Source organism: Eumetopias jubatus, unplaced genomic scaffold, assembly GCF_037043125.1.
Source record: "Eumetopias jubatus isolate StellerSeaLion01/CBP00866 unplaced genomic scaffold, mEumJub1_p1.0 scaffold_12, whole genome shotgun sequence".
NCBI lineage: Eukaryota > Metazoa > Chordata > Mammalia > Carnivora > Otariidae > Eumetopias > Eumetopias jubatus.
Window position 1 is genome coordinate 28,233,363 of NW_028274818.1, and position 11,799 is coordinate 28,245,161.

The 11,799-nt window shown below is 55.8% G+C and overlaps 1 protein-coding gene across 2 annotated transcripts; it reads left to right on the plus strand.

Annotated features, from left to right (window-relative positions):
- The first annotated feature begins 2,201 nt into the window (after positions 1–2,201).
- Positions 2,202–10,307, plus strand: ARL8A (ARF like GTPase 8A). 2 transcript variants are annotated; one of them, XM_028120295.2, is made up of 7 exons: positions 2,202–2,483; positions 7,653–7,733; positions 8,028–8,101; positions 8,872–8,965; positions 9,120–9,187; positions 9,403–9,496; positions 10,029–10,307. In XM_028120295.2, exons 1-7 carry the CDS (start codon positions 2,361–2,363, stop codon positions 10,254–10,256), a joined length of 762 nt encoding a protein of 253 aa, XP_027976096.1. In that variant the 5' UTR covers positions 2,202–2,360; the 3' UTR covers positions 10,257–10,307. The 2 variants fall into 2 exon arrangements, with proteins under 2 accessions (XP_027976096.1, XP_027976097.1); XM_028120296.2 differs by having other exon boundaries at positions 9,426–9,496; positions 10,029–10,162.
- Positions 10,308–11,799: the final 1,492 nt, after the last annotated feature.

The following is an 11,799-nucleotide window of genomic DNA, read 5'->3' on the forward strand; positions in this document are numbered from 1 at the left end:
CATCTTTTTCTCAGGCCTCCAGAGCCTCTTTATAGCAATAGAGTAAGAATCCATAGGCCAGGAATAGGCTGCAGACCCTTATCCCAGGATATGCACATTTCTAGCTCTTCTTGAGACATCAAAGTGACACTGGGGGAGTCAGTTTAGGAAATAGGGCAGAGGTGTACCCTAGGAGCTAGATAGGGACCTATTAAGGGGCAGAAGCTAGAAAGATGATACTTTGTGATCCCTCCACTTTGGCCACTGTCTGATCATTTGGGGTCATCTTGGGTATGTTTGAGGGATATGGCTTAGGTCGACAGTTTATGCACTTTTAACTAGAACAAGAGACTACGTGTGAGTACGTTTGAAAACCAAATACTGGGGTGCCTGGGTGGCTCAGTCGGCTAAGCGTCTGCCTTCCACTGGGGTCATGATCTCAGGGTCCTGGGATCAAGCCCCGTGTGGGGGGCTCCCTGCTGAGCAGGGAGTCTGCTTCTCCTTCTCCCTGTGCCCCTCCCTCCCATTCATGCTCTCTCTTTCAAATAAATAGATAAAATCTTAGGAAGGAAGGAAGGAAGGAAGGAAGGAAGGAAGGAAGGAAGGAAGGAAAAAAGAAAGAAAGAAAGCCAAATACTAAGGAGCACCCATCCTAGGTCGGGGCCTGCCCTGAAGCCTGGGACCACTCGGGAACAGCCAGCCCTGGGGTTCTGCAGGCCCTGTGGCAACATCCTCTGAGGCAGGCGGCATCTTGGCCTGCCCTACACCTCCCGCCGACAGTTCTCCTCCTGAAGAAAACTTTGGCTTTCACCAAAACAGGCCAACTTTTTTTTTTCTCTTTTTATTTTTATTTGCCTTTATTCTGCAGAATTTACTCCCGGGCCATAAGTTTTTGTTTCTTCAGTTTCTTCTGGGATATCTTTTTCTTCTGTGCAACCTCCTCTTCTGGTTTAGGAACAATCTGCTCTTTTTCACTAAGGATCATCTCAATGTGGCAGGGAGAGCTCATGTATGGGTTAATCCGACCATGAGCCCTGTACATTCTACGCCGCATCTTGGGGGCTTTGTTCACCTGGATGTGCTCAATGACCAGAGAATCAACATCTAAACCCTTAAGTTCAGCATTACTCTCTGCATTTTTAAGCATGTGCAGTAAAAATTCAGCACTCTTCTTGGGCCACCGACCCTGTGTCCAGCCCCACTGTTTGGCCTGGGCACACCTACCAACTCCACCATTGTAGCGACGGAATGGCACACACTGCTTCTGTAAAGTGACGTCTTTCAGATTCTTGGTGGCTTTTCCGATATGCATACCCTTGATGGCCTGGGCAGTTTCACGTGTGTTCTTAAAGTGAACACGAAGATTTGAACCTCTTGATTTACATGATTTCGTAGGGTTTTCTGGGTCAAGCGAATAGCGAACCATTTTCAGAGGTCACCTCAGGCCGCTTAGGGGGAAGAGCAAAACAGGCCAACTTTTTCATCCACCACACATCTTCCTCTCTGGAAGCCGCCCCCACCCCCAAGCAGGATTTTATCTGTGAATTATGGTGATACTAGGGAAAATCAGCATCAGCCTCAAACAGCTATTTCACTTAGGGCCAGTGGCTTCCTAAACAAGCAGTTCAGGTAAACTGTGGTTAACAAAACAAGATGGAGTATTAACACACCCAAACCCGGTTGTTACTCTCCACTGGTTAGGATTTGAGAGGATAAGACTCAGTCCCCAGAGATAATTCAGAGGCAAGGACTCAGGGAACAAAAAGCCTCCATTGGCCGGCCTTTCATAGAGATCTCATCTCCGGGTCCTGGCAAGTGGGTGAACCATCCCCCTCCACCCTGCTTAACGGGGACCTCACCCACCTCGGGCCCACCACCCTTTAGGAAGGAACGGGGTGCCAGCCAGGGCGCGGCAGCCCGGGAAAATAGATTCGACCTCTTTCCCCGAGTGCCCCCGGACGCCAGCAGGCGCAGGCCGTACCCCGGAGGCGCGAGGGCTCCCCGCGCAGCCCACCCGCCGGCCGGGCTCGGGGCGAGGGAGGGGCGCGCGCTCGGGTGCGAGCCGGACACCGCCGGGCAGCGGCGGCGCGGGAGGGCGGAGGGCGGAGGGCGGCGGCGGCGGCGGCGGCGGCGGCGGCGGCGGCGGCGGCGGCGGCGGCGGCGGCGGCGGCGGCGGCGGAGGAGGAGGAGGAGGGCGCTGAAGCCACACCCATCGGCGAGCGGATCCGGGGGCAGCAGTCGTCGGCCGCTGCGCTCGAGCCTCCGCCCGCACCGAGCCGCGGGACCCGGGCCGCACCGGGGAGGGGCCGCTCCGGGCCGCAGCGCGAGGGCAGCGAGGGGCGGCGGGCAGCCGGCGCCGGGCGGGGCCGGCGGCAGCGACCATGATCGCTTTGTTCAACAAGCTGCTGGACTGGTTCAAGGCCCTGTTCTGGAAGGAGGAGATGGAGCTCACGCTGGTCGGGCTGCAGTACTCTGGCAAGACCACCTTCGTCAACGTGATCGCGGTACGGGGGCGCGGGGCGCGGGCCCGGGGCGCCGGCCGAGGGTCGGGCCTGTCTCGGCCCGCGCCGCGCCCTGGTGAGCCGGGGTCGCCGCCTGGCATGGCCGGGCACCGCCGGGCGGGGGAGGAGCGGCCCCGGGCGCTTGGGGCCTAGCACGGCCCGCGGGGGACCCGGGTGGCGCGCGACCCGCTCTCCCGTCCGGGCCGGGATGGCACAGCTGGGGGGGGGGGCGGGGAAGGGGGACGAGGACACGGGCTGGGGCCCTGGGACTGGCGGCCCCCGGGGGTCACGAGGCAGGAGGGAACCGCCGCCTGCAGAGACAGGTCCCCTCCGGTCCCCGCGCATGGGGGCATGACGGGGCGAAAGTGCCCGGGCCTTCCCGCCCCGCGTGCGGAGGGTCGCGGCTTGGGGAGCGGGGGCTTGGGCGAGCTCAGCCCCACCCGGAGGCTTTAACCCCTCTCTGCCGGAAGAGGAAGCCCCGCGCTATTGAGGGGGAGGGGACGTACCCCCTGGGGGTAGTGGAATCAGCTGAGGCCCTTGGCTCGCGCCCAGACTCCTCCCCTCCAGGAACCCGCGGGGCGTCTTCGCTGGGGGTCCGGGGAGGGTGGCATCAGAAAGGGAGTTTGGAGTCTCCGCTTGGCTCAGAAGTTGCAGCTGGAGGTGTCTCGGACCAGAGGATGAGTTTGGAGGGGCGCTGCCCACTCTGGACACGGGAGAGAGGGGCTCTGAGGGTTTTGGGTAGTCGAGTCCGAGGTGGACAGTATTCCGTCTTTCGCTGCTAGGGAGTGGTGGGGAAGGAGTTAAAATCTCTTCAAAAAAAGGGAAGACGAGCTCCATGGGTGTGTGAGCTGAGGCTGCAGTAACGGCTGCGGCCTGCTTTAAAGAACCTGGAAGGACTGGGCCGGCCTGCTTTAAAGAACCTGGAAGGACTGGGCGTGTGGGGCTGAGGGAGGCTTGGGGCAGGGGGCGCTGGGGTTGTCGCGGCCCGGCCCCAGTCCCCATCCTAGGGTTTCTGAGAATTGTGAATTGGCCACATACTGGCCCCAAACGCGCATCCTAAGAGAGGTCAGCGAGGAAGTGTGGCCAGGCAACCTAGGTACCTCCCCGCGCCTGTGCTGCTGCCCGTCCGGAAGAGAGCCCTCTGATGGATCGCAGCATCCCAGAGGCGGGAGGGCAGAGGGAGGGCTGGAGCTGCGGGTACCCCATGGCCTCATGTTTGGGCACCGGCCTCCGTTTCCAAACATGCTTGGCAAATGACCTCTGCCCCTTCCTCCACCCCATGGTTCCTGGCTCCTCATCGGACAGGGCAGGACCTTCAGGCCCATGCTGGGTATTTTGGCATGATGGTTTCCTAGCCAGCATGCGCCCCTGAGCTCCCGTCTGCCCAGGCGCTGGGCCTAGAGTTTGGCCTCTAGTTAGATCGGGCATTGACTCGGGCTCTTGGGCCCCCTGGGAGCATAGTGCGTGAACTCTAATCCTGCAGGCCTGCGTGGCTTGGCTTCTAGGCATTTCGATCTGGGAGGTGTCTCCAGGGTAGGGCCAAGAGGAGGAAGTTCCTGCTGCTCTAATGCTCAGCCTCCGTGTCCCCTCCAGTCCCCAGGGAAACTCTCCTCATGGAACGTTTCTGAAAGCCATGCTCCTGGCCAGAGACCCACAGGTCCCCGGGTGGGTTCCATTTCCTGGTCAGGAGGGCCTCCCCTAGACCTGCATCATATCTAAAACAGGAACAGAGCTCAGGAGTCACAAATGACACTGTCAGGGGCAGAGTTTCTGAGAGGTACAGGGAGCGCCCCCCTCCCCACCCTGTGCATTCCCCTTTCTAATATTCAATCTGCCACTTCGGCTTGCACATCCTAAAAGTGCAAGCAAAGTTTCCCTTTAAAGTGGCTTCCCAAGAAAAACCACCCCTTGTAGACTTCAGTGGGAGTTCCAGCATCAGGGGAACCTGTGTTCTTGGATCTTCAGGGCGCCGACAGTGGTATTTCTGCCCACCTTGTGCATAAACACAGTAGAGTGTGTTTCAGAAAGAAATGAAGAATTGGGACCCCTGGGCTCTGTTCCTATGTCCACTACCGACTCTCTGAATCACCTTTGCCTGTTCATTTAGCATCTGTTTGTCTCAGCTTTTTCCCTGGTTGGCTTTTTCTACTCGCTATATGAGGTCTGACTGTAAATAGAAATGGAGTTGATGTGTCTAGCCGCTCAGCAGGCTAATGTGAACTGGAAAAAATAATTATATAGAGACTTCACAATGCTTCTAAGAACCTAAAACTGATCTTTTGAGTTCTTCTGAAAAAATTGTGATGTAAAAAGTAGGAGATGTTTTGCCTGAGGGAACCAAGAGAGCCATTTTCAAATATTTGAAGCCCTTTAAAGCCATTTAAATATGTAAAGGCCTTCCTATGGAAGAACTCATCTCGGGGTACCCAAGCCTTTGGGAACAAGGGATGGGAGTTACAAGAAGATGGATTTTTGACTCATTATAAGGAACTCTCAGGGGCACCTGGGTGGCTCAGTCGTTGGGCATCTGCCTTCAGCTCAGGTCATGACCCCAGGGTCCTGGGATCGAGCCCCGCATCGGGCTCCCTGCTCGGCGGGAAGCCTGCTTCTCCCTCTCCCACTTCCTCTGCTTGTGTTCCCTCTCTCGCTGTGTCTCTCTCTGTCAAATAAATAAATAAAATCTTTAAATAAATAAAGAAAGAAAGAACTCTCAGAGAGCCGGAGCCCACCCAAGAGGGAATGAGCCAGAGCGTATTCAAGTCTGAGACCAGAGGTTAGACCACATGACTTTGGGGTTACTTCCACCCTTAAATGAGGAGCTTGTGAGATCAGGCCTTAGCAGGGAAGTGAAGTCATAGCCTGGTTCCAGCTTAGCTTTGGTTCACAGCTGAACTGGAAATATGGGTGCCCGGGAGCCTGGTTCCCTGGCGGTCCTCCTACCCAGGAGCATATTCGGCCTGGCTAGGCTTTTCCTTTATCTGGGAGCCTGTGGGTCTTCTAGTTCCCAGAGATGCCAGATGGGTCCTCATGCTATATCCAGGCCATTTCCAAGCACTCTGTGAGCCTTATTTGCCGGTCTCTAGGAAACGAAAACCCTTCTCCCCATTTCACAGAAGGAAAACTTGAGGCCCAGAGAGGTTGAAGTGCCTTGTCCAAGCTCCTCCATGATGAGTGATTAACAAAAACTGGGCTTTCTTCTTCAGACCTTTATGTTCTTCATGAGCCCAGATGAGGAGGAGTGGACTTTGGTCCAGCAGATGCCCCCACCGTGGCACGCTGCTGGGGTTTGGGACTTAGACCGCATGTGATTAGGGTCTCCATCCTTAGTGAGAATAGAAGCTGTCCTCCCTCAGGGCTCTCCTTTCTCTCAGTGATTCCTAACTTTTAGGGCTCTTGGGTCTTTTTGATATCTGATAAAAATAAGAGACCCTTAGGGTGCCTGGGTGGCTCAGCTGGTTAAGCGTTCGACTCTTGGTTTCCACTCAGGTGATGATCTCAGGGTCGTGAGATGGAGCCCCAAGTCAGGCTCCACACTGGGCATGGAGCCGGGTTAAGATTCTCTCTCCGTCTGCCCCCCACCCCCTGCTTGCACTCTCTCCCTCTCTAAAACAACAAAAACAAAACACACATTAGAAACCCTTTCCCCAGAGAAGTGTCCATACAAACAGAAATTTTGCACATGCAGATTGGGTGCAATTTCAGGGTGTTCGTGGACTCTCTGAAGTTCGTCTGTGGCCCACAGGTTAGGAACCCTGGCTCCACCTTGTCACTAGCCTCAGTCATGGGCACTCACTTCTCACTTCCAAGGGCCTTAGTAAATGAGTCTGGGTGATTCTTGCAGATAAAAGGGAATCAATACCTCTCATTCAGACGGGACCTCGGGAGTCTTCCCTCGGGCCTACAGGCTCTGAATAAGAAATCATCATCTCCCACACCTTGGCTAATGTTCAGAGCGCCTGACTTCTGTATGTGACCTGAGGTAAATTATTCCTGCCACCTAGCAGAAGAAAATGGCATGGTACAGAGACAAGGCTGTCACCCTCAGATTCAAGGTTAAATAAGCCCCATCTCCTGCATCTGGGGGAGGAGGGTGGTAAGCAGAAGTGTCTACATGGGAACATGAAGATGACCTTGGAGGGAGTTTGGCCTGGCCTTACTTGAGGCCTGGGGCTAGTTTTTTTTTTTTTTTTAAAGATTTTATTTATTTATTAGAGAGAGAATGAGAGACAGCATGAGAGGGAAGAGGGTCAGAGGGAGAAGCAGACTCCCTGCTGAGCAGGGAGCCCGATGTGGGACTCGATCCTGGGACTCCAGGATCATGACCTGAGCCGAAGGCAGTGGCTTAACCGACTGAGCCACCCAGGCGCCCCTGGGGCTAGTTTAGAGCAATCTAGACATCTTGGAGATGATTCAGAGGGGGAGACATGAAGATCATTAGAATTTGAAAATGGGTTATGAGATATGGAATAATAGTCAACTTCTTATCATTCAGCAAACATTTGCTAATGTTGTTAATGGGGACATGGTTCCCCTCCCCAGGAAGCTCTCAGTCTAGTGGGAGACACATGAGTCAACAGGGAATGTAGAGTGTGGATTATCCGCCCTAACAAATGGAGTATAGTGCAGATAAACCAGAACCATGGATAATCCAGAAATTACTTCGTGTGCAGTGCATTTTGGGGTGGCCTGTTTACCTTCCATCAAAATATTGACTGCTCATTTGAAGATATGTCTGCTTCCCTTGAGATTCCCCCCTGTTTGCCCTGACCTGTTTGAAGTCCTTTTGCTGGCAGCTGATTGCTCTTCTGCTCTACTGGAGACTCAGTACAGTAAAGGGGCATCTGTTGCCACCGAGAGATGGTGGTTAGACCTTAGGAAGAATTTTTTCTCTGTCTAGGCTGAGAGACTTTGAGGCGGGCAGGAGAAGACAGGGCCTCTTGTTCACAGGAGAGCCGCGTGGAGTGGGTGGACACCTGGGTTGTTGATGGACGTCCTGCCTGAAAGCAAGGGACTCTCAGGAGATGGCCCCGTGCCCCTTGCAGAGGGTGCCTGTGACGCTCTGGCCTGGCCTCTGCTGTATTCTTGCAGCCCTTGTGGCTCTGCCTGCCAGGGACAGCACATCTGGGTTCTGTCGACTTGGACCCCTTTTCCAATTCTGACTCTTCCTTCCAGTCAGGACAGTTCAATGAGGATATGATCCCCACTGTGGGTTTCAACATGCGCAAAATCACCAAAGGGAATGTGACCATCAAGGTGAGTGGCAGGAAGCCAGAACCTCTGGGCACAGAAGAGCACCTGTGTGCCTGCTGGGGCGGAACCCCCGGAACGAGTTGGGGAGGGTATCTGAGACCCCTGGGAGAAGCCAAAGGAGGGCAGAGGCTTGGAGAGGTGGGAAAAGAGCACCAAACTTCTGAGGCAGTCAGAGGGGTGTAGGCACAGGAGGGATGGACAGCAAACCAATCCCTGGGTGGGGGAGCAGAACGGGGAGCCAAGAGGGGTTTGGTTGCCTGCCTATTGCTGAGACCATGTTGCCCTCTTCTCACTCAGCTCTGGGACATTGGGGGACAGCCCCGATTCCGCAGCATGTGGGAGCGCTACTGCCGAGGAGTGAGTGCCATCGTGTAAGTGCAGGGCCGGGTTGGACATGGGGCTCAGCCTCCCCGGCTTCCCCCCAGGCCTCACCGCCTGCAGGGACCCCTCCCCGGCTTCCGCCCCAAACTTCACCGCCTGCAGGGACCAGAGGCGCAGAGCTGGATTAGTCACAATCCTTGGTTCAGGGTACACTGTCCAGTCCAAAGGAAGCCTGCCTTTGCTTCGCGTGCTGCGTGTTTCTTGCCTGCAAAACGCTCTGAGCACCTCCCGGGCAACCTGAGAGCCAGAGCATCAACCAGCCGAAAGTACCTGTGTGTCTCCCTGCCTCCCCCACCCTAGAGTCACCACTATCCTGAAATTTGTATGATTTAAATGGTTTGTTCCCTTGCTTTTTTTAAAAAATAATTTTATCCTACATATATATGCCCAACAAAAGATTGTTTTGTTTTCGTTGTGTTTGACCTCATTTTTTAGAAGTGTCTTGCTGTAAGAAAATCTGGGGCTGCCTTTGCTTTGTTCCCTCAACCAGGGCTAGTCTTCCCGTGCAGACCGAAGAGGGTCATTTTGGAAGGGATTTACACCTAATCTTAAAGGGCCAGGCTTCACCCCTACGTGGCAGCTTGTCCAGAGGGGACTTTGGGATGACAGGACAATGACAGGCCGTGGAGGAGGTCCAGGTAGCCCATAGATCCAGAGGTGACCAAGCCCCAGCAAGATGTTTCCTCCTGCGAGCACAGCTCCTGTGCCTCCCTCTCAGCCTGTAGTGTCATCATGCTTGTCCTCACCTGCTCTCCCCCAGGTACATGGTGGACGCCGCTGACCAGGAGAAGATTGAGGCCTCCAAGAATGAGTTGCACAACCTACTGGACAAACCCCAGCTGCAGGGCATTCCGGTCAGCAGCCTAATGGAGTGGGAGGGGAGGGAGCCAGCTGGGAAGTCACTGGGGGCAGGGCGGGAGGCAGGTGAAGGCCATGGGGTGGGGGAGGGGAAATGGCTATCCTGGCGCAGCGGCCCTGGACATAGTCCCTGTCCTCCCTTCTCTGTAGGTCTTAGTCCTGGGTAACAAGCGAGACCTCCCGGGAGCATTGGATGAGAAGGAGCTGATTGAGAAAATGTGAGTTTGGTTACTCTTCTCTGTCCTTCCTGCCTGCTCCCCAAATTTCCCAGGCAACGGAGAGACGGCTTGCCGCTGTGCCCAGTGTCCGCCACACGGTGGCAGCAGAGCCCACTTCGCCAGGAGCCTCGCCCTTCTGGGTGTAGCTCCTTCAGCAGGAAAAGGACTCGGTTGCCCCCAGCCCCAGGCCCCCTGGGCAGTCCTAGCCTCAGCAGGTTCTCCTCTGGTTCCCCCCCAGGAATCTTTCTGCCATCCAGGACCGAGAGATCTGCTGCTACTCCATCTCCTGCAAAGAAAAGGACAACATTGGTGCGCGTGGGTATGGGGGAGTTGCTGACATTCTGGGAACAGCCACAGGGCGAGGGGAGGAGCAGAGAGGCACTCCTGGGGATTCTCATACAGTGGCTCTCAAAGCTTTAACCTCCCCAACTTTCCTTGAAGCCCAAAGTTCGAATCTTCTCCTGGGGTGGGACCGGTATCCAGGGAGCTCAGATTCTGAGCATTACCCCAGCTCTGCCCTCGACTGGTTGTGTGATCTTCGGCCCATCACTCCCTTCCGTGGGCCTCACGTCCCGCACTATAACATCACAGGGTTGGATCAGGCAGTCCTGGCTGTGACATCCCACGGCTCCAGCTTTCCCAGCACCCACACACGCCCCGCCACGCATCTGGGGCTGTTTGGAGCTTGATGGCTCTCGGCTTCTGGTGCCCTTAGAGCTGATCCCCAGTTGCAGTTTTGGAAGCCCTGGGCTTATGCCACGCCCCTGGGTGTTTGCTCCCCACCTCCCCAGTCTGCCCGGCATGGGAAGGCCTCTAAACTTCTCCGTTGTCCTCCACCCAGACATCACCCTACAGTGGCTTATTCAACACTCAAAGTCGCGGAGAAGCTGAGACTGCGGTCCTTCCCCCTCGGACCAGGGACCTGCTGTCATCCAAACCCGAAGCCGAGCTCCCCGCCCACCCCGCCGTCCCCCCTAAGCCTGCCCCTCCTCACTCAGCGTGGGGAGGGGCCCTCTGGGGATCCCAGAGTCCTGTTCTGCTGAGGTTTGAACTCCTGATTTTATTGTAAAATAAACTGCTCCCATTCTGGTCCCCTAACCTCTGCCCCTCCCCCTTCCCTCTGCCCCCCCCCCCCCCCCCCGCTTCCGTCCCCTTAACAGCCCGGGCCCCACAGCCCCTGCCCTCCACTCTCCCGTGTCCCGCCCCTACGCTGCCCTTTTCAACACTCTTCTGTTAGTGTCCTGTGTGTACAGTATATATATGTATATATATTTTAATTTTTTAATTTAAGCAAAGACTAAAATCAACCATTTGATGCTGCAGGGGCCTGTCAGGATCTGGGAGGGGGGCGGTGTGGAAGGAAGGCAAGAGAGGCAGGGCTGGCTCAGGGCAGGTCGAGATTAGGAAGGTGAGAGCCCCTAGGGCAGGTACCAGCCTGGGCACTGGTGGCCGTCCCCATGTCCCGTTTGTTTCCACTTCTCAGTCTGGCTTGTCCCTGCAGTGCTTGAATGTCACAGGCCGACAGGAGCCTCCAGAGGTGCCCCTCTCTGACCCCAGTCTCAGTAGGGCCACCAGGCACACCTGAGTGCCAGAGACAACCGGGCCAAAGGGCAGGAGGCCAGCCTCCACGCGGCCCCGGCAGCCCCTCCTGCCCCTTCCTAGGGCCCCCAACTCCATGGGCCACCTCATTTTCTGTTCTCATTTTGCAGAGTTGCACAAGGAGAGAACTCAGCATGGGGGGTTGGTTCTTTGGGTTTTGTTTTCTGTTTGTTTATTTGTTTAATTTAATGATTTGTAAAGTGATGTTCCTCTTCCTTTTTTACACTTTTAGCTCATATTTAACCTCTGTTTGGAAAATGATTCTTGTAACTGTACATTTTTTGCCTCCTAACAACAAGAATAAATGACCAGTTTTGTGTTGGGGGGGCGTCCGGGGCTGGTTATTTGTCCACAGACACCGCGGGAGGAGTGGCAGGCCTGCACACTGGGCACAAACAGCCACAGAGAGCAAGGCACGTGCTCACGCTGGGCGCACAATGGCACCTCACAAAGCAGCCTCCCGCACATGTGCCTGGGCCTTGCCCGGCCTCCTCCTCCCTCCCTCGTCAGACTTGCATGCGGTCCCAGCTCTGAGCTTGCAGCTGCCAAGGAGAGCCCAGCAAGTCTGGGGGCTGGGGGTCAGCGTGGCGGGAGTGTGGGGCTGCATCCCGATGTGTGCAGGCCTGAGCCTCTGGTTCCCAAGAGTCCATTCAGAACCCCACATGCAGGGCGCCTGGGTGGCTCAGTCGTTAAGCGTCTGCCTTCGGCTCAGGTCATGATCCCAGGTTCCTGGGATCGAGTCCCACATCGGGCTCCCTGCTCCGCGGGAAGCCTGCTTCTCCCTCTCCCACTCCCCCTGCTTGTGTTCCTGCTCTCGCTATCTCTCTCTGTCAAATAAATAAAATCTCTAAAAATAAATAAATAAAATAAAACCAATGTTTAAAAAAAAAAAAAAAGAACCCCACCTGCAGCTGGAGCTGGGCCGAAGCCGGAACTCTGTCCCCACCCATGATGAGCCAGTTACTTGTCCCCCAGGGCCTTTAGGGCCCGATGGCATCCCTCCTTCCCTGCTC